The 22,483-nt window shown below is 43.4% G+C and overlaps 2 protein-coding genes and 2 non-coding genes across 8 annotated transcripts in view; 2 read left to right on the top strand and 2 right to left on the bottom strand.

Annotated features, from left to right (window-relative positions):
* LOC110538146 (voltage-dependent L-type calcium channel subunit beta-1) overlaps window positions 1-4,688 on the top strand; it is a 38,060-nt gene extending 33,372 nt beyond the window's left edge. For 3 of the 5 annotated variants that reach the window (XM_090193223.1, XM_090193226.1, XM_090193224.1), the window contains exon 12: window positions 95-4,688. In XM_090193223.1, the coding sequence (XP_090049349.1) occupies window positions 95-379 (285 nt within the window). In that variant the 3' untranslated portion in view covers window positions 380-4,688. The remainder of the gene's footprint in view (window positions 1-94) is intronic. The other 2 variants (XM_090193227.1, XM_036938211.2) reach the window with 1 other exon arrangement.
* Window positions 4,689-9,798: 5,110 nt separating this feature from the next.
* On the top strand, window positions 9,799-13,974 carry LOC110538145 (ADP-ribosylation factor-like protein 5B). Its single transcript, XM_021624772.3, has 6 exons — window positions 9,799-10,270; window positions 11,029-11,089; window positions 11,198-11,345; window positions 11,845-11,928; window positions 12,799-12,950; window positions 13,090-13,974. Exons 1-6 carry the CDS (start codon window positions 10,225-10,227, stop codon window positions 13,136-13,138), a joined length of 540 nt encoding a protein of 179 aa, XP_021480447.1. The 5' UTR covers window positions 9,799-10,224; the 3' UTR covers window positions 13,139-13,974.
* A 1,420-nt stretch (window positions 13,975-15,394) lies between these two features.
* trnac-gca (transfer RNA cysteine (anticodon GCA)) lies at window positions 15,395-15,466 on the bottom strand. Its single transcript has one exon. It is a non-coding gene; the product is annotated as a tRNA-Cys (tRNA).
* A 6,632-nt stretch (window positions 15,467-22,098) lies between these two features.
* Window positions 22,099-22,170, bottom strand: trnac-gca (transfer RNA cysteine (anticodon GCA)). The gene has a single exon. It is a non-coding gene; the product is annotated as a tRNA-Cys (tRNA).
* Window positions 22,171-22,483: the final 313 nt, after the last annotated feature.

Here is a 22,483-nt window from a genome sequence, read left to right as displayed (position 1 = left end):
TAACATTGAAATGAATGCCCTTTTAGGTAGCTGGCTGAATCTCTGACGTTGACAGGTGAGACACTAACATAATGTCCCCCTGTGTTGTATGTAGGAGCTGTTTGACATCATCCTGGATGAGAACCAGCTGGAGGACGCCTGTGAGCATCTGGCTGACTACCTGGAGGCCTACTGGAAGGCCACCCACCCCCCCAGCAGTAACCCCCCCAACCCCCTCCTCAACCGCACCATGGCCACGGCCGCCCTGGCCGCCTCCCCAGAGCCTGTCTCCAACCTGCAGGTACAGGTGCTCACCTCCCTGCGCCGCAACCTGGAGTTCTGGCCCGGCCTGGATGGCCCCGGGGCCGAGCATGGGAAAGTGGCCGAGCACGCTCTCTAAAGGCCAGCTGTGGGGGACGGCTCAGGGGGAGCGACACCGCCTTCCTAACCCAAACCCGGCTGCCTGCTCTCCAGATATATCTCCTCCCATCCTCCCTCTCTCCATCCCTCCCTTTGACCTGAAAGAAGAAACCTAATCACATTGTTTAGACCACATTCTCATTCATAATACTGTATAGAGAAACACTACATACATGGAGAGATGGAAGGGGCTGTTAACTGGAGAGTGTATACTGCGTCTATCACATTGGATCCAATTGAGCACAGACATTCATATTCACACACACACACAAACACACACACACACACACACACATCAGAGTGCTCAGAACAATATAGGCCCCACACATTACTGTGAAAGCCTTCTGCATTAGAAAACACCCACACACAAACAGAGAGCTTCGTCCTCTTTGAGAGAACCTCTCTGCAAATGACACAGAGCAACACACACAGCAAAATTAGCAAAGGAGAGTTTATATGGGCAGGACACTGGTTCCAGACCAAACCAACACTGGGGAGGGTTTTCTGTGAGAATAACACACTCACACAATCACATTGGAGTTGTGAAATGAATTGACGGGCGCAGTTATTGGATGAAATGAAATCCTCCATCTGTCCATCAGTCAGAGAGGTACAATACCCCTGTCTCTGGTCTGCTGCCGATTCCCTGTTTACTGTAATTGGTTGAGAAAATGGAGTTGTGTGCCCCTTACCCAACCTCAGGGCTCCCTGCCTGGCCTCCTTTCTTCAGCACTCCTTTATCGTCTGGGAAACGGTGTCCAGTTTACTTCCCTTCTCCGTGTTGCCATGGCACCGTCCCTGAAAAGGAGCGAATCATCTCGGCCGCTTGGCCAATGTGTGCCTTGTTGTTGTGGCATCATTTCTAGTTTTCTGATTTGTGTGGCGTGGCAGGGATGGGCTGTGTGTGTGTGAGAGCATGCATATGCGTGCGCGCGTGTGTGTGTAAAGTGATGTGGGCCATGACTAATAGGAATGTCCTATTTCATGAATTCACACAGGAAACTCTAACCAGCAGAAAAATGATAATCTTGGGTCTCATCTCCAATCAGCCACTGGCTTCAGCCAAATACATACAGCATGACTCATGACTGTCACAGTCCAAGACCTTGTGAAAGTGTCCAAGCTGCTTCCATATATCAATGAGTTATACCCACAGAATTGATTTAATCGTGTTAATTTAGACATAAATGCACTATTATGAACAGTGCTTTCTCTGATTCAGTAGGTCATATTTTATATGGTGCGGCTAGCTGTACATTGTCTTAAGTCAGATAGCGCGTCAATTCCGCCTGCACTGATCTGTCTCAGTTGAGGGCCGAGCGTCGCGTAACACAATCTGACAAAAGAGAATGGCGGCTGTATAGATTCATTAGAATTCGTTCAGTTGGAGGAGATTTTGTTCAGTTATTATTTTACTGTCCATGGGTGTGACTAAGCTCTGCCTATTCAAAGTCATTAGCAAGGATCAGCCAAATGTGGGCTTCACCCAACTCTAAAGTGTCTTGTTAAGTGTGCTGAGTTAAACAGAATGTAATACTTACTCCTTAGGATGAGGACCATGCTTGTGAATGAAGAGATATCACAATTAGTTGAAACATAATTTTAGCTGCTGTGAAAAATCAGCCATAAGAGGGCACTGTTGGTCTTGCAGCCAGGAGCTGGACATGGTGTTTCGCTTGCCTAATGACTGCATAGCTGTTTCTCTTACAGATGATGAATGAACACATTACTGTAGTCTATGGAAAAGAGTCTGCGTGCATGTATTAAATACAACAAAGAATGTCACTTTGACCAAGTAATTATTTACACGGTGTGTTTTAAGTACTGCATAAACATATCCATTGTTATACTGTAAACCTCTATGTGTTGCATTGCGAACTGACTGACTGACATTACTGATATCCTGTTTGATCTAACTGCACCCTAACCTGCCCTAACCCTGTTGACTAACCCACTGCCCGGGCCTTGTTCTGTCTCACTGTGTCTATGCATGGCGTGTGGTGTGGGCGGGGCTCGCTGCAGGGGCCGTACCTGGTGACCGGAGAACAGAAGCGAGAAGGGCCTCTGTCGGAGTGCGGTGGTAGCGGCAGTCTCCATGACTACCAGAGTGACCAGGGAGGGAAGCAGCAACCGCAGCAGCAGAAGCAGCAGACCTACATGCACTCCTCACGGGGCCAGCTACGGGCAGGGGGTGGGAGGGGCCTGTCCCGGCAGGACACCTTCGACTCTGAGACTCAGGGCAGTCGGGACTCGGCCTACACTGAAGCAGGGGACTCTTGCATGGACATTGAGACCGACCCCTACGAGGAGTCTGAGATGTACCGCGGGGTAGGGGGCGGGGGCAGCCGCCTCCACCTGGCCCAGCACCATGGCCGGCAGGCCTCCTGGGAAGACGAGGGGGCCGAGCCGGACCAGGAGAACCTCAACCACCCTCCCATGGCCTCCCATACCCAGCCTGGGCAACATGGCCGGGCCAAGCTAAGGGAGAGGTACTGCCAGGAACCCGGGGACACCGGCACCAACATGGGCCGCAACAAGAACCAGGAGGACTGGGGGAGGGACGTGTACATCCGCTGAACACACATCACAACATATGGGCTAGGAGGCTGACGGACAGACTGGGGGAGGAAGGGGAGGGAGGGAGGGAGGAAGTTCACGGTTAGGGCTAGGGGGTTAGCGGGGAGAGGATGGTGGGTTTGGGGGCCATGCCAATCAGAGGCTCATGAATTAATCTGTTTACAACCCTATTAAAGAGGTACTTTTCTCATGGTTGAGTACGCTGTAAAGAAGAAAACAACTGCCAGATGCCATCCACCTCATCCAGATATTTTAGCTATATTCAATTCATTTATGTTTTGAGAAAAAAAGCAGTTTGATTGGTCTCTTTTTAGTTTATTTTGTTAGTACTACTGCATGAATACCATGGAATCCTACTGAACTGACAGCACGAGGACAGTTATCATTATGATTATGAATTCATCATTGTGTGATCTGTATGGCTCAATCTCTGTAGTGTAGAATGTGAAGGCTGATAGAGCTGTAGTCTGTCATGTCTGTCCTCTGCAGTCTTAAACAGGGTTGTATGTCCCATGTACAGTACAGAGCATCAGGGTCTCTATCCCCACAGCTTCAGGCTCAGCTTCAGGATTCAGACACTTTCAGGATGGATCCTAAGCTTTTTGAGTCCCTCTCCTCCAATTCCTCATCACCCAGACCTTAAAAGCTATCTGGATGGAAAAGTTGCCATAATGTCTTCAGAATAGTTTGAGATAATTGGTTTCTTCGTTTGACGCTTACCTTAATGTTAAGAATAAAAGGAAACACCCCAAAGATACTACTTCTTCTTCCCTAACCGACTTCAGCCATAGCATTGCAATAGAACTGTATTTGTCTGGTCTGGTTGTCCCCATCTGTTTACTGCTATTTTAGGGATACTGTCTGTCTGTGGGTGATAGCTTTGCTCCTGTAATATAGATTTGTCTTTTTGAATGTGGTTCATAAGCAGCACTACAGTAGTAGTCACGTGAATGAAATGTCCTACCTAATAGTCTCTCACACCCTCAGACTTTACTTCAAGAACTCCAATCACAAGTGCCGGAATGTTTCGCCAAGCCACGCCCACCATTGTCATGGCGGGATGTCTTATCTCTTGTCACACTCACTGTTTTCATATGTGTGTCTTTACTGTATGTGTCTTCTTGGCAACTACCCTGCACTGTAGCCCACCCTGTCGCTCCAGCACGATGTCCACCACCATCTTGTTTTCTCTGCACCAGCTTTGTGTTGTCTACGTGTTACAGGGCACACTAACAGTTATGTAAGAGTTGTTTTGCGTGGTAAATCACCCCAAACGTTCAACCAAACGGCTAGCTTGTCTGAATGTCAGATGCCATGCACTTCACTTCTTGATTTCTGTCTGACTTTAGTGGTGTTTTTTTTCCTGTGGACATTTGCATTTTATAAGGTCCTCAGTTCTTTAGCGCTAGTGAGAAGAGTGCAAAGGGGGGGTGGAGGATAGGTACAACACATGGTCTTTAACTCAGTTAACTAAATGGAGGATCCACAAATGTCTTTGGTGGGCTCCTTCTGCCCACCCCTTCAGTCAAATAAATAACTATTAAATAATAATTCGTAAATAATGTTTATTGTTGCGTTATCGCAATTGTTAAAAAGATGGAAGAACATGTATCATTGGTGCCTGATTGTAGCTACATTTTGCTTTTTCTGCCTTTCATTTTTAATCTGTGGATAAATTCGTATTTTAATTAAAATTTTAATCAGAAGAAAAAGGTGCTTGGGAATTTCATTGTGTCACTCCTTTGATCAAATAATTCACATACACGTGGTTATCAGATGTTAATGCGAGTGTGGTGAAATGCTTGTGCTTCTCGTTCCGACAGTGCAATAATATCTAACCAGTAATCTAACAATTCCACAACAACTACCTAATACACACAAATGTAAAGGGATGGAATAAGAATATGTACATATAAATATATGGATGAGTGATGACCGAGCGGCATAGGCAAGATGCAATAGATGGTATAAGATACATTACTCATCCCATATGTATACACTGTAAGATATGTAAACATTAAAGTGGCATTATTTAAAGTGACTAGTGATCCATTTATTAAAGTGGCCAATGATTTAAGTCTATGTAGGCAGCAGCCAATCTGCGTTAGTGATGGCTGTTTAACAGTCTGATGACTTGAGATAGAAGTGTTTTTTCAGTTTTTATTTATTTATTTTTATTTCACCTTTATTTAAGCAGGTAAGCTAGTTGAGAACAAGTTCTCATTTGCAACTGCGACCTGGCCAAGATGAAGCATAGCAGTTCGACACATAGTGGGGCAAAAAAGTATTTAGTCAGCCACCAATTGTGCAAGTTCTCCCACTTAAAAATATGAGAGGCCTGTAATTTTCATCATAGGTACACTTCAACTATGACAGACAAAATCCAGAAAATCACATTGTAGGATTTTTAATGAATTTATTTGCAAATTATGGTGGAAAATAAGTATTTGGTCACCTACAAACAAGCAAGATTTCTGGCTCTCACAGACCTGTAACTTCTTCTTTAAGAGGCTCCTCTGTCCTCCACTCGTTACCTGTATTAATGGCACCTGTTTGAACTTGTTATCAGTATAAAAGACACCTGTCCACAACCTCAAACAGTCACACTCCAAACTCCACTATGGCCAAGACCAAAGAGCTGTCAAAGGACACCAGAAACAAAATTGTAGAACTGCACCAGGCTGGGAAGACTGAATCTGCAATAGGTAAGCAGCTTGGTTTGAAGAAATCAACTGTGGGAGCAATTATTAGGAAATGAAAGACATACAAGACCACTGATAATCTCCCTCGATCTGGGGCTCCACGCAAGATCTCACCCCGTGGGGTCAAAATGATCACAAGAACGGTGAGCAAAAATCCCAGAACTACACGGGAGGACCTAGTGAATGACCTGCAGAGAGCTGGGACCAAAGTAACAAAGCCTACCATCAGTAACACACTACGCCGCCAGGGACTCAAATCCTGCAGTGCCAGACGTGTCCCCCTGCTTAAGCCAGTACATGTCCAGGCCCGTCTGAAGTTTGCTAGAGAGCATTTGGATGATCCAGAAGAAGATTGGGAGAATGTCATATGGTCAGATGAAACCAAAATAGAACTTTTTGGTAAAAACTCAACTCGACGTGTTTGGAGGACAAAGAATGCTGAGTTGCATCCAAAGAACACCATACCTACTGTGAAGCATGGGGGTGGAAACATCATGCTTTGGGGCTGTTTTTCTGCAAAGGGAGCAGGACGACTGATCCGTGTAAAGGAAAGAATGAATGGGGCCATGTATCGTGAGATTTTGAGTGAAAACCTCCTTCCATCAGCAAGGGCATTGAAGATGAAACGTGGCTGGGTCTTTCAGCATGACAATGATCCCAAACACAACGCCCGGGCAACGAAGGAGTGGCTTCGTAAGAAGCATTTCAAGATCCTGGAGTGGCCTAGCCAGTCTCCAGATCTCAACCCCATAGAAAATCTTTGGAGGGAGTTGAAAGTCCGTGTTGCCCAGCAACAGCCCCAAAACATCACTGCTCTAGAGGAGATCTGCATGGAGGAATGGGCCAAAATACCAGCAACAGTGTGTGAAAACCTTGTGAAGACTTACAGAAAACGTTTGACCTCTGTCATTGCCAACAAAGGGTATATAACAAAGTATTGAGGTAAACTTTTGTTATTGACCAAATACTTATTTTCCACCATAATTTGCAAATAAATTCATTAAAAATCCTACAATGTGATTTTCTGGATTTTTTATTCTCATTTTGTCTGTCATAGTTGAAGTGTACCCATGATGAAAATTACAGGCCTCTCTCATCTTTTGAAGTGGGAGAACTTGCACAATTGGTGTCTGACTAAATACTTTTTTGCCCCACTTTACAACAACACAGAGTTACACGTGGAATGAACAAAACAGATAGTCAATAATACAGTAGAAAGAAAAGTCTATATACAGTTAGTGCAAATAAGGTCAAATAAGGGGGTTAAGGCAATAAATAGGCCATGGTGGCGAAGTAATTACAATATGGCAATTTAACACTGGAATGGTAGATGTGCAAAAGATGGATGTGCAAGTAGAGATACTGTGGTGCAAAAGGAGCAAAATAAATAAATACAGTATGGGAATGAGGTAGATAGATGGGCTGTATACAACTTGGCTATGAACAGGTGCAGTGATATGTGAGCTGCTCTGACAGATGGTTCTTAAAGCTAGTGAGGGAGATGGGAATCTCCAGCTTCAGTGATTTTTGCAGTTCGTTCCAGTCAGTGGCAGCAGTGAACTGGAAGGAAAGGTGACCAAAGGAGGAATTGGCTTTGGGGGTGACCAGTGAGACATACCTGCTGGAGCGTGTGCTACGAGTGGGTGCTGCTATGGTGACCAGCGAGCTGAGATAGGCCGGGGCTTTATCTAGCAGAGACTTGTAGATAACCTGTAGCCAGTGGGTTTGGCGATGAGTATGAAGCGAGGGCCAGCCAACGAGAGCGTACAGGTCGCAATGGTGGGTAGTATATGGGGCTTTGGTGACAAAATGGATGGCACTGTGATAGACTACATCCAGTTTGCTGAGTAGAGTGTTGGAGGCTATTTTATAGATGACATTGCCGAAGTCTCAGTCTTCAGTCTCTCGGTCCCAGCTTTGATGAACGTACTGACCTCGCCTTCTGGATGATAACGGGGTGAACAGGCAGTGGCTCGGGTGGTTGTCCTTGATGATCTTTTTGGCCTTCCTGACATCGGGTGCTGTAGGTGTCCTGGAGGGCAGGTAGTTTGCCCCCGGTGATGCATTGTGCAGACCGCACCACCCTCTGGAGAGCGGTTGAGGGCGGTGCAGTTGCCGTACCAGGTGGTGATACAGGCCAACCGGATGCTCTCAATTGTGCATCTTTAAAAGTTTGTTAGGGTTTTAGGTGACAAACCAAATTTCTTCAGCCTCCTGAGGTGGAAGAGGCACTGTTGCACTTTCTTCAACACACTGTCTGTGTGGGTGGACCATTTCAGTGTGTCTGTAATGTGTACACCGAGGAACTTAAAACTTTTTCCTTCTCCACTACTGTCCCGTCGATGTGGATAGGGGGTGCTCCGTTTGCTGTTTCCTGAAGTCCACAAAACAGCAGAGGGGGCTGATAATCACTGATGATTATCTGGGACACACACTTGCACATCCTCCACACCTAGAGAGCTGTATGACTGAATACATTAGTTTGCCATTTAAATTAGCTATACTTTAAATGATCACTCAATTCTTGCACTGCAAGTAACTTAGGCATATTGATGATTGAAGCCGTTGTCAAATAACAGAAAACCTCCATCAGGCGCATGTCGTAACAATATGTATAACAGCTGAAGCTTGCTGTACTTCACCTTTTGTTACATAAACTATGGCTTAAAATATGTTTTCTGTTTCTCTTGCGAAGGCAAAAAAAGAAGAAAGCCTCTTAAGAACTTGTGGTTTTAGACTCATCTCTGGTTGAAAACCCAACAGCCACAAGACTCAGCTCAGCGCGTGACGTGCCCTGGATTGTCATGCCTACACTGTGGAGGAAACTATTTTGTTTTGTTTTTATTTCCAGACATTTTAAAAAGAAGTAAGAACCATATAATGTTCTATGGGAGGAAGTAGTTAAGTAAATATCTAGAAGTTTGGGTGCGGTGGTCCCTCTTCCTGAATCTGCGATCATATGTTGCATAGTTTTTCAGGCTTTCCCTAATGTCCACACCATGACCCAGAGTGACCCCTGACTGAGTCCTACCATTACAGGATTCTTGAGTGAATACCATGTAACTAAATAGGGGTCTGATCAGTGTTCGGATTAGGGTGGATGTCAGCGTTGGCGATATTCAGTAGGGATCCGGCTACGATATTCAGTAGGAGCACTAGGGCATACACTTCACAGAGTAACTAAGATATGAGTGTGATAATACCGTTTTACAAATATATTAATGTGAATGAAATGGAAAAATGGAACAGCTAGTGATCCTGAAGTTACATGGAAAACACATTACCCCCTGCACTGCCATAAAGATCCAGACTTCTAAGCAGAAGCCTCATGTTGTGGGACTATCACTTCTACCACCAGGACATTTTAACTTGGGAAAGTCAAGCCCTGAAGTTAATTCAAAACATATTCTCATTCACGGGAATAGAAAGGGAATTCCAGGGGAGTGTCACAGTCATTGTTTTACTTTTGGATGCCATCAATAAATATCACCTGTAGAATTCCCCTGAAATGAGACTTGGTCAAAGTACACGGTACTTTACGGGGCAACTAAGATGTTAGTGCAGAGTGCCGTTTTTAAAAGAATTGATGGATATTCATGTGATTGAAGGGGATCAGCTAGTGACCCTGCCCACTGGGCACAGACGTCAATTCAACGTCTCTTCCAAGTTGGTTTAATGTTATTTCATTGAAATGATGTGGAAACAACGTTGATTCAACCCATGCGTGCCCATGGGTGAGGTTTACATGCAAAACACATTACACACTGCACTATGGTGAAATAAAGATCCAGATTTCTTAGTGCCTACGGTTGTGAGACATTCCCACTTCTGCCATCATTGTAGACAATATTTCAAATTGGGAAACTCATGCCCTGAAGTTTATGATAAACACAATCTCAATCACAGGAATAGAAAGGACATTCCAGCTGGATGTCACAGTCATTGTTTCACTTTTGGTTACTAAACATGTAGAAATCCCCTGCTTGAGATTAGGTTTGAGGAACTATAAAGTAGTTCCGCGTCCATATGTGGGTGATGGAGTTGTCCTCCCATTCATCAGCGCTCTCATTTCATTCGTCACATTTGCGTCATGTTTTGCTACAGACGCGTGGCCACGCCCGCTTTTAGCTGCTGAGGAATTCCTTTGCCCCGCCTTTTTCTGTGACTCGCTCCAATCATCCCCCAAAATCTAGCTGGCTAAGTAAAAGAATGCATTGCCTCTTTTGATCGCAGAATCAATTTGGTATCGATAGACAACCCATGGGCACATATCTCCTTTTGTTTGTGTCGACGAACGTCAGAAAAAATACCTTTCTAGGTTGTGCTACCTAATGTTTTCCAGGTAGTTGGCTTAATAGCCTCGATGCACAGCACAGGGTTAGTTATCAGTACAGTTATTTAGCTAGCTAACGTTAGCTATCTTTGCTTGAAGTGTGGGCTGCCTATTGTGCTAGCTAGCCAGCTACCGTTAACAGCTATCTGATTTGCTGTGTTTGAAATATTTTCATATTTCTTTGAGTTGTCTTCATTCTCATCACCGGTGGATATGGGACTACTCTTTACCAAGCTGATGACTGTATTCGGAGACAGAGGTAATCAGTTGTGTGCCTGGATACATTTAGCTAATTTACTGCTATTATTGTTGCTCCTAAATAACGTTAATCTCCACTCCGTGCCTGATAATTTCTGCTTGCTTGGTTTGATAACGTTAGCTGCTTTGTAGCAGAGTGTTGTTATGGACTGGATTTAAATTATGAGAACGCAAGAAAAACTGTTAGACGTGATTTTCAATAACGTTAGTGACAGTTTAAAAAATGGTTAATTTCGGCATAGCCAAAATTGTAGCTAAATTTCTAACTACACCTTCCAATAACTGGTTAATTTCTGTCGGACACGAGATAGTCCGTACTGGATGTTCTGTTCACTGTCAACGTTCTGCACACGTGTCCCATGTAATTATCTGTTTTCTATGTAGCGGTAGTGATAGTGAATTGCATTAATATTATGTAACCGATAACATTTTGTCAATCAGTACTGTTTACCTCGTTGATGAGATGATGGCAGGTTAGGTAGCTGGGGTTGACTATCAGGGTCAAATGGCCCTTGTTTTACCTAATAGTAACACTGCAAACAGAGGTTTTGACCCCTTTGGATAATAAAGATGTCTGCCCATGTTTTTCATATCTGTTATTTGAATCCATGGCTAGACCCTTCAAAGAGAGTCCATCAGTCAGATGTGTTGTCATGGTGATGTTTGATTAGCTTTGGGAGTCACAGGTCTGTGAATGGCAATCTGTGTGTCTGTTGTGTAGAAGTGTGTAAATCACTTTCCTCTTTCCTTTTCTCATAGAACACAAAGTGATCATAGTGGGCCTGGACAATGCTGGGAAGACCACTATCCTTTACCAATTGTGAGTGATATCAAAATAGATTTGTATAATTCATGATCACATAAGTCTCAAATTTATGCAAATTATATTTATAATCACTTAGTCATAACAATCACTCTGTCCTCTCAGCCTTACCAAAGAGGCGGTTCACACCTCCCCCACCATTGGCAGTAACGTAGAGGAGATCTCTGTACGCAAGACCCGCTTCCTGGTGTGGGACATCGGAGGCCAGGAAAGCCTGAGAGCCAGCTGGAACTCCTACTACTGCAACACAGAGGTACGAATCTCTTGCTGTGTGTGCCGCAGAATGTCTTTGTCGAGGAACAACATGTGTGTTTTTTTTTATGTAACAAAGTGTGTACAGGTTGGTTTCTGGCCAGTTACAGCTGGAGTAGAAATAGAACCCTGATGAAGGTGCTAATGCCTGAACACTTTTAGCTTTAACTTCCCTTTCCCTCCGAGACTGTCTGAATAGCTACAGCTGGAGACAAGATGATTTCCAGCTCTCCAACGATCAGGCCAACATTGAGTTATTACACTTTAACCGGCAGCTGATTGTTGTTGTCATTGATAAGGCATGGGGACACTATTACATCATCTGTTACAGAACTAACCAGATCAGTCTGCTGTCCTGAGTATTCCTCTAACACACTAGACTGTTACTGAAGTCATGTTAAATGTTGATGAGATGAGAGCACTCAGAGCCTGGGGTAAAGTTTAAGTGAGTAAGTTGGTCCCCTTTGGCCTGGGTATTCAGTTGTTTTGTCTCTTTTTAGATTGTGATTCTGGTTGTGGACAGCACAGACCGCGAGCGCCTAAATCTGAACAAAGATGAACTTCACCGCATGCTTGCACATGAGGTAACAACCACCTGGGGCTTTTGGGGGAGATTATGGGAAGGGGGAGGGAGGATCAGCTCAACCTCACTGTTTAGATTTTTTTTTCTGAAGACCAGTTTCAAATGCAGGAAAGTACACTTCATTCTTAACTTCCTTTTTCCTGTATGTGACACACCAGAAATATCAGCCGATTGTAATTTCCTTATTGTATCAACAGGTGGATGATTGAGGATTACTTTTAAGAATAAGGGCACTTTGTTTTCTAGGTGGTTCACGTTCCATTGTCATTCACCTAATGTATCTTTTTAAAGGTGCAATATACAGAAACCAGCCATTTCCTGGTTGCTAAAATTGTAATAGTTCACCTAATTTCAGTTTGTGACAAACAAGCAATCCAAACTGCTGTGAAATATCTTTTTGATAACCAAAAATATAATATTTTTAGCTGTTTGAAGCTGGTGTATAAAATTGCTTCTTAGGCTTGCTTTCAATGAGAATGACAGATCTATAACTCACATTTCTATGTGAATTTGATCAGGTGGCCCAAAAAGTGACATATTGCAGCTTTAACATGTTGACGCGTGAGCTGTGTTCATGCTCTCAATATGACTCATATCACCACTACAGAGCAAACAAACTGATTTCAAACAATGATGGGTTGTTTCAACATTTCCAGCTGAGCTATTCAGTTTCTGTTCCGCTGATGCTGCTATTTTCTATTATCTGAGACGTCGCAGCAGAGAGATTCTGTAGATTTCCACAGGAAACGCTCAGACGTGTAAATATGTTGAATATAAAAACGACATAATTGTGCCTCCTGTCTGGCTGGTGTGTAGGACCTACAGAATGTAACCCTGCCTTTCTCTCCTGTCCTGTCTGACTGGTGTGTAGGACCTACAGAATGCTGCGATTCTAGTTCTGGCCAACAAGCAGGACATGAAGGACTCTATGACAGTGGCAGAGATCTCCCAGTGCCTTACCCTCAGCTCCATCACAGCCCACTCCTGGCATGTACAGGCCTGCTGTGCCCTCACAGGGGAGGGGTGAGTACACTGCATAACTACAGACACGCCTGGGCCTCCTCCGTGTGTGTGTGTTATAACATTCCCATAAATAACCTTAAGTCACTCAAACACAGTTTAATTTTCAAAACCATTTCCATCTCTTTCTCCTAACCTCCAGACTACCTGCCAGTCTGGACTGGATGAGGTCTCGTGTCCTGGCCAGTTAGAACTCCTTCCGTGGGCTCATCCCAATTGGAACCAGGACAGCTATCCTTTGATCCAACAAACACAACCTCTCAGACGTCACAGCCAAAGCCACAGTGCCCAGATCAGGATCTCCACTATCTGTAGTGACACTGCCCCTCTGAGCCCCAGGGGTGGCCCCAGTCCTGCCCTGTCACCCTCATGCCTTACCCAGCCCTTAGTGTGTATGCCAGGGCTGACCAGAGTCCAGGTCTGCCTCGGGATAGAGGAGGCCTGGAGGAACCTGGCATAACCTTAGCTAGACATGCCAGGGTGTGCCAGTGTGCATGTGCGTTAGCATCTATGTGTGGTGTGTGTGTGTGAGACTCCGTTCTAGAGGTCCACCATGTTTACATAAGAATCCCTACCTGTCAGACCTGACTCCATGAGGATGACACAATATGCCCCACATAAGCTGAAAAGGGACCTATCACAGTATTTAAGCCTCCTGTCCTCATGAACTCCACAGAGGTAGAATGGGAGGTTGCATTGGATTTCTTTAACATACAGATTTGTACCTCTGACCTTGAGGAAAACCACAGTACAACAGGTTAAGAGGCCAGACCTAATGGTGATCAGACTGGTGCTCAGCCTTTTAAGCTAACAATGCACAAATTACTTGAAGTATTTATATCAAATAAGAAAAAAGGGGTTTGCTTGACAGTGTAAAATAGTAGCATGCTTTCTGTAAAAAGCAAGATGACAAACAAGTATTGTCTGATTTTAAAACAGGTTAATCATGTATTTTTATATATATACAGTGGCTATGTATTTTACGATACAAAATATTTTTTGTACAAATAAATGTTATTATTGATAACTGGTGACTGGGCTGCCTTTTCTGTAGTAGGGGAATTACACATGGAACAATTTGGGAACGCCTGAACCAATGATGGATATACTGAACAAAAATCTAAGTGCAGCATGCAACAATTTCAAAGGTTTTACTGAGTTACACTTCATAGAAGGAAATCAGTCAATTGAAATAAATATATTAGGATTTCACATGACTGGGCAGGGGTGCAGTGATGGGAGGGCTTAGGCCCATCTACTTGGGAGCCAGGCCCAGTCAATCAGAATGAGTTTTTCCACACAAAGTGTTTTTTACAGTAAGAAATATTCCTCAGTAACCCCCCCCCCCCCCCCCCCCCGGACGATCCCACAGGTGAAGAAGCCGGTTGTAAAGGTCCTGGACTGGCGTGGTTACACGTGGTCTGCAGTTGTTAGGCCGGTTGGATGTACTGCCATATTCTCTAAAATGATGTTGAAGGTGGCTAATGGTAGAGAAATGAACATTCAATTCTCTGGCAACAGGTCTGTTCAACATTTCTGCAGTCAGCATGTCAATTACACACTCCCTCACAACTTGAGACATCTGTGGCATTGTCGTGTAGCAAAACTGCACATTTTAGAGTGGCCTTTTATTGTCCTCAGCACAAGGTGCACCTGTATACTGATCAATCTGTTTAATCAGCTTCTTGACATGCCACACCTGTCAGGTGGATGGGTTATCCCAACAAATTTGTGAACAACACATTTCTGGGATCTTTTATTTCAGCTCATGAAAACATGGGACCAACACTTTACATGTTGTATTTTTGTTCCATATATATATATGGAACACCCATGTCTTGCTCCCATGCAGATTTTGTATTTGCCAAGGAAGGCAGATTAATGTTCTGTATTATGTCTGATTAGATGTTAATAGAGAGAAACTGCTTGCTTGTTTAGGGCTAAAGTGATTTCGGAATTGGGACCAGATTTTAATTTAACTCACATTTCTATGTACATTTCGTGGGGTTGCCGAGGTGCCTTATTGCTATTGTAAACGGGTTACTAACGTAATTAGAGCAGTAAAAATAAATGTTTTGTCATACCAGTTGTATATGGTCTGTTATAAACTGGGTGGTTCGAGCCCTGAATGCCGATTGGCTGGCCAATATACCACGGCTAAGGGCTGTTCTTACGCAACGCGGAGTGTCTGGACACAGCCCTTTTAGCCGTGGTATATTGGCCATGTATCACAAACCCCCAAGGTGCCTTATATTAGCTGGTTACCAACGTAATCAGAGCAGTAAAAATAAATGTTTTCTCATACCTGTGGTAAATGGTGCCACGGTTGTCAGTCAATCAGCAATCCAAGGTTTATTTTCCGAACAGTTAACAGCTGCATTACACTTTATTTACTTGTCTTGATAACACCAGCCCCTCCACAGCTCGCGCATTAGCGGGTTCAAAATAGGGGGCATCCGGATTTGAACCGGAGACCTCTTGATCTGCAGTCAAATGCTCTACCACTGAGCTATACCCCCACTGTACTGTAGTAGCAAAATAAAAGCTAATTATCCTAAGGACTATGTTCATATAGAAAAACATTGTTTTATGCGGTAGTTTTTATTTTCGGCACAAAAAAAATGTATTTCGCGGGTTAACGATGTTTTTCAAGACGTGTTCGTCTGTTAGGAGAGCGCACACTGTGCACTCGTTTCCTCCACTAGGAGGAGACAAATACATCTGTCTCTTGGGTGATTTCAGTACTGTACAGTACACTGTATTTTATATATGCTATCAAGGGAGAAACGAATGTTAGTGTTTCTTTGTATCTTTTTGTCAGTAACAACATCAGTCGGCTCTCATGCATGCCCAATGATATATTTTTTTTAATGAATATGCATGCACCCTAAACACATTAGATAAAAAGATGGGTTTGGTCACAGTGGTAAACCTCAGATAGTAAAACTCTAGTTCTGTGTGCATTTCATTCGTGCATTTGCCATAAAACAACAACAATAACCACTCACATAACACATTTCGAACAGTTTAAGTTTTATGGTGTGTATAGGGCAGGAATTGATGATGAGACAATTAAGGGTGCAGAATGTTGTTAAAACCATGACCATGGAAACCAAAAATGTGCGAAAAGGCCTGTTGGGAAGACAATGCAACAGACAAAAAACAGCTCTGCTCCCAGCCACTTGAAATGACATTGAGGTTTATTTGCATTACAACAAGGAGATTGCACGAGATTGCATTCCTCCGAATTTCAAAAGTAAATCTGGTGGTGATAGAAACGTGTACATTTGAAAATAAAGGAGAGCCGCACACTCTAGGAGCTCAGATGCAAAAAAATGTAACATCCAACGTTTCGACAGCCAAGCTGTCTTCATCAGGCTGTCGAAACGCTGGATGTTCCATTTTTCCATCTGAGCTAGAGTGTATTTCTCCTTTATTTTCTAGTGTTCTACTCCGCTCGCCAGCACCTCGCCTAAATAGTTGTGCGTTTCTTTTTCTTCTAGAAACGTGTAAATGACTAGAGAATGACTCTGACAATACAATGAATGACCTTCCATCAGGCATGTCTGCTACACTTCCTCAACAAGGGATTTTAAGGAATGGGTACCATTTTAACAGCTAGTTTCTCCTAAGTGAAGGATAATCCTATGGGTTATACCATGGACAATAAATATAGGCCTGATAGTATGGCGGCAACAATGTCTGACAGTAATAAACCTAACCCTTTTACAGTAACAGTTATGATCAGGTAACATGTTTTAGACTACCAGCTGATACTATGAGCTCCCATTGCTATTGTTTTTTAAAATTGTGTCTTGTATTTAAGATTGTCCACTGTGTGGTCCCCAAATACTTTAAGTAACTACTTCAACTTGGTCAGGGATAACCATAACTATTCCACTAGAAGGAGCAGTGGTGTAAAGTACTTAAGTACTACTTAAGTCGTTTTTTGTGGTATCTGTACTTTACTTTACTATTTCTATTTTTGATTACTTTTACTTTTACTTCACTACATTCCTAAAGAAAATGATGTACTTTTTACTCCATACATTTTCCCTGACACCCAAAAGTACTCGTTACATTTTGAAGCACATTTTGAACCATCCACATCGACGGGGCCACAGCGGAGAGGGTGAAAGCTTTAAGTTCTTTGGCGTGTGCATCACTGAGGACCTGAAATGGTCCCTTCACACCGATAGTGTGGTGAAGAAGGCGCAACAGCGTCTCTTCAACCTCAGGACCCGAATAAATTCAGCTTGGCCCCTAACACCCTCACAAACATCTACAGATGCAACATTGAGAGATCATTCTGTTCGAGCTGTATCATCGCCTGGTACAGTAACTGCACCGCCTGCAACCGCAGGGCTCTCCAGAGGGTGGTGCGGTCTGCCCAACGCATCATGGGGGGAACACTGCCTGCCCTCCAGGACATCTATAGCATCCAGTGTCACATCAAGGCCAGGATGAGTATCAAGTACCTCAGCCATGGCCCGTCCACTACCATCTAAATGGCGAAGACAGTACAGGTGCATCAAAACTGGGACCGAGAGACTGATAAACAGCCTCTATCTCCAGGCCATCAGTTAAACAGTTATCACTAGCCGGCCTCCGCCCGGTACCTTGCCCTGAACCTGTACATAGAGTTGTTGAACACTGGTCACTTTAATAATGTTTACATACTGTCAATGGTGGAAAAAGTTCTCAATTCTCATACTTGAGTAAAAGTAAAGATACCTTAATAGAAAATGACTCAAGGTAAAGTGAATGTCACCCAGTAAAATACTACTTGAGTAAAAGTCTAAAAGTATTTAGTTTTAAATACACTTAAGTTTCAAAATTAAATGTAGTTGCTGAAATAAAGTTTCAAAAGTAAAAATACAAATAATAAAACATTCCTTATATTAATTAAGCAAACCAGAAGGCACAATTTAAAAACATTTTTTTTACAGGTAGCCAGGGTCACACTCCAACATCCTTTAAAAACAAAGCATTTGTGTTTAGTGAGTCCACCAAATCAGAAGCAGTTGGGTTCACCAGGGACGTTCTCTTGATAAGTGTGAGAATTGGATAATTTTCTGTCCTGCTAAGCATTCAAAATGTTAGGATTACTTTTGGGTGTCAGGGAAAATGTATGGAGTTAAAAGTACATATTTTTCTTTAGGAATGTAGTGAAGTAAAAGTAAGAGTTGTCAAAAATATACATTGTAAAGTACAGATACGCCAAAAAACTACTTAAGTAGTACTTTAAAGTATTTTTTACTTAAGTACTTCATACCACTGCATACTGTTTTACCCACTTTAAATGTATATACTGTATTTTAGTCATGGCTCATCCATTATAACAATCTCCACAGAGGAACTCTAGAGCTCTGTCAGAGTGACCATTGGGTTCTTGATCACCTCCCTGACCAAGGCCCTTCTCCCCCGGTTGTTCAGTTTGGCCGGGCGGCCAGGTCTAGGAAGAGTCTTGGTGGTTCCAAATGTCTTCCATTTAAGAAGGATGGAGGCCACTGTATTCTTGGGGACCTTTAATGCTGCAGAATTTTTTAAAATATCCTTCCCCATATCTGTTCTTTGACACAATCCTGTCTCGGAGCTCTACAAACAATTCCTCATGGCTTGGTTTTTGCTCTGACATGCACTGTCAACTGTGGGACCTTATATAGACAGGTGTGTGCCTTTCCAAATCATGTCCAATCAATTGAATTTACCACAGGTGGACTCCAATCAAGTTGTGGAAACATCTTAAGGATGATCAATGGAAACAGGATGCAGATGAGCTGCAGATGAGCTCAATTTCGAGTCTTATATCAAACGGTCTGAATACTTATGTAAATAAGTATACATTTGTAATAATTTCAAAAAAACAAAAAAAAAATTCAATCATTGCACCCACACTGCTCGCGTGCGCCAACGAGCGTCTGAGTAGCCAGGTGTTAAAATAGAACTTAGTTCTATTTGTGACGCTCGACGCACTACAAGTCCTGTCTCTCCCATCTTCTCATTGGTTTTTAAGAATATATTTACCCACGTGGGTGATTGAAAGATGAGCTGAGGTCCACACTCCAGTCCAGTCGGTTGTGGTAATGCATCTTAAAGTTAGTTGCCCACCTCCATAAAAAGTCTAAAAAAGAAGAAGAAGCCTGAGGAGAAGAGAGATTACTAGAAAACAAACGTTTACCCTTTTATCTGTTGATTAATTGTCGGAGTAGAGGACCTTGTGCATTTCAGGTAAAATGCAACCTAATGTTTATATACCAAGACAAATTAGCTAGCAACAGCAAGCAAGCAATATAGTTGGTTCAGAGTTTGCTTTAATATTTCAACCTGCGTGTCCTGATTGCATCTGGTGTGGCGGGACAAAATCAACATGCGTGCGATGGCGCACACGGACACACTCGCGTATGCCATCTGGTCAGCATGTTAGGTCTCTGGGACTGAACACTTCCCTCTGCAACTGGATCCTGGACTTCCTGATGGGCCACCCCCAGATGGTGAAGGTAGGCAACAACACATCCGCCACATTGACCCTCAACATGGGTGCCCCTCAGGGGTGCGTGCTTGGCACCCTCCTGTACTCCCTGTTCACCCACGACTGCATGGCAGCGCATGACTACAACACCATCATCAAGTTTGCTGATGACACAGCGGCGGTAGGCCTGATCACCAATGACGATGAGATAGCCTATAGGGAGGAGGACAGAGACCTGGCAGTGCGGTGCCAGGACAACAACCTCTACCTCACCGTGGGCAAAACAAAGGTGCTTATCATGGACTACAGGAAACGTAGGGCCGGACACGCCCCCATTCACATCGACGGGGCTGTAGTGGAGCAGGTTGAGAGCTTCAAGTTCCTCTGTGTCCACATCGCTAACGACCTATCATGGTCCAAACACACCAACACAGTCGTAAAGAGGGCACAACAATTCCTCTTCCCCCTCAGGATGCTGAAAATATTTGGCGTGGGCCCTCTGATACTCAAAAAGTTCTAAAGATGCACCATTGAGAGCACCTTGACTGGCTGCATCGCCGCTTGGCATGGCAACTGCTCGGTATCGGACTGCAAAGCAATACAGAGGGTACATCGCTGGGGCTGAACTCCCTGCCATCCAGGACCTCTATACCAGGCGGTGTCAGAGGAAGGCCCTAAAAATGGTCAAAGACACCAGCCACCCAAGTCATAGACAGTTCTCTCTGCTGTCGCATGGCAAGCGGTACCAGAGGGCTATGTCTGGGACCAAAAGGCTCCTGAGCAACATCTACCCCCAAGCCACGAGACCGATAAATAGTTAACCAAATAGCTACCTGGACTATCTGCATTGACCATTTTTGCACCAACTCTTTTTGACTTTATGCACACACACTGAACTCTACCCACACACTCACATGTACTTACACTGACAATCCAAAACCCTGCACACACACACACACACACACACACACACACACACACACACACACACACACACACACACACACACTCACTCACTCACTCACTCACTCACTCACTCACTCACTCACTCACTCACACACACACATAACACGTACACACAGGCACACTGTCACCACACACACACACACATTTCCACACTCATCACACATGCTGCTGCTACTATCTATTATCTATCCTGTGGCCTAGTCACTTTACCTCTACAGTATATTTACATATCTAACTCAATTTCCTCATACCCTTGCACATCAACTTGGGTACATAGCCAAGCTATCATTGCTCATTTTGTATTTATTCCTCATGTTACTATTTTTTTCTATTATAATTTTGGTTTTGTTGATCGTATTCTGCATTGTTGGGAAGGGCACATAAGTAAGCATTTCACTGTTAGTCTGAAATAACATTCTCTTAGTTTAGATTTGATCTTATTTCGGGATTAGAAAAGTATTGGAGAGCCTTTACACACGAAGGAAAGAAAATGGTGGTTTGATTCCTTTAGAAAATTGGCACATTCAGTTCTTAAAACTGAAATTATTGTATGTAGAATTATAATAGGGAGAATAGTGTACAATAGTAGGCTATACCCTCGTCTATTGCTGCACTAACCATGGAACTGTGTAATGACACAGCCAACTATTGCACCATACGTCGGGTTCAAACTGTCACGGCTTTAGTCGGCGCTCAGCTCCATAACGATTTAATTAGCTTTAGCTTACTTGTCGTTTAATTAAAATATATTATCAACTGCCACTAACGATCTTCAGCAACAACCGCATGGCCGTGGCGGCGCTTACAGAGGAAGAAAATGTGGATAAACGAAAACAATGTAATGAATTGGAACGATAATGTAGGCTGTACCAACTGAATGTGTGTTGTTGAATGTGTGTTGTTATCAGGAATACTGACGGTCAGTACTGATAGTGTGTAATATTTATCATGATAGAAATAGGAGACAGAGAAAGTCGGGGTAGCCTATAATGAAGACATTCGAGAGAGTGCCCATCCCTGCGAGTTTCAAAACAATGCTGTACAATTTAAGTTCTGCATAACGGCACAGCATTTCAGAAACGTTACTGTGGGGAAGTTGATGTGTTGATATGCTCCAGTTTGCAGCCATATGACTGGTTCAACATTTGTCTCGCGATAATAAGGTCAAAAACTATCTAAAAGAAGTGTTGTTTATATTTACAATTCCCTTTTCCAAACGGATTACTCATTTACCTAGCTCTTATTAACAGCTCTTATCAAGTTGTAAATTACAGTGCATGAAGAATGGTGTTACTGTATTTCTACCAGGAAAAATACAGTACCGGTAGATGCTTTTTCCACTTGGAACCGCTAGGTTCTCTAGACCTTATTCATTGTTTCCTTCTGCGCAAAGACGGTGGAATTATTAGGGAATTAAGTCAAGGTCAGAGTCCGGATATCTATAGACACATTTCCACCACACCTTCATTTATTTCTCTCCACCCAAAACAAATAGCAGGTGAATAGCATGCTATTCTCAAGCTTAAATTCTAGGTCAGAATACATGTAGATAGAAAACTGCACAAAAAGGGAATTAAGCTCCATTAACTCGGGTCTGAATCGGGCCCATGTTTATGTTGGCCTTGCATACCCAGTTAGACACCATTCACTATTCACCAACCCACCATTGATAATAACTATTAGACCTGTGATTGATATGTATCAAAGAAAATGAGGGGGCACCCGGATTTGAACCGGGGACCTCTTGATCTGCAGTCAAATGCTCTACCACTGAGCTATACCCCCTGATAGAAAGCCCTGTCACTAGAGGTATTCTAGTCAATGTTCTAAGTGTTTAATAGGTTAGAGCTACTAGAACATTGCTCCACGCCCTGTAACTATAAAGTGTATGTTTTCTTTTATTTGTATTTAACCTTTATTTAACTAGGCAAGTCAGTTAAGAACAAACTCTTATTTACAAGGACGGCCTACCTCGGCCAAACCCTAACCCGGACGACGCTGGGTCACTTGTGCGCCGCCCTACGGGACTACCAATCACGACCGATTGTGAAGCAGTGCCTCAGACCACTGTGTGTGTGTGTGTTTGTGTGTGTGTGTG

This window comes from Oncorhynchus mykiss, chromosome 12, assembly GCF_057628025.1.
Source record: "Oncorhynchus mykiss isolate SJ-2025 chromosome 12, ASM5762802v1, whole genome shotgun sequence".
Lineage (NCBI taxonomy): Eukaryota > Metazoa > Chordata > Actinopteri > Salmoniformes > Salmonidae > Oncorhynchus > Oncorhynchus mykiss.
Note: the sequence above shows the minus strand (reverse complement) of the source record. Positions and strands in the feature narration are given on the sequence as shown.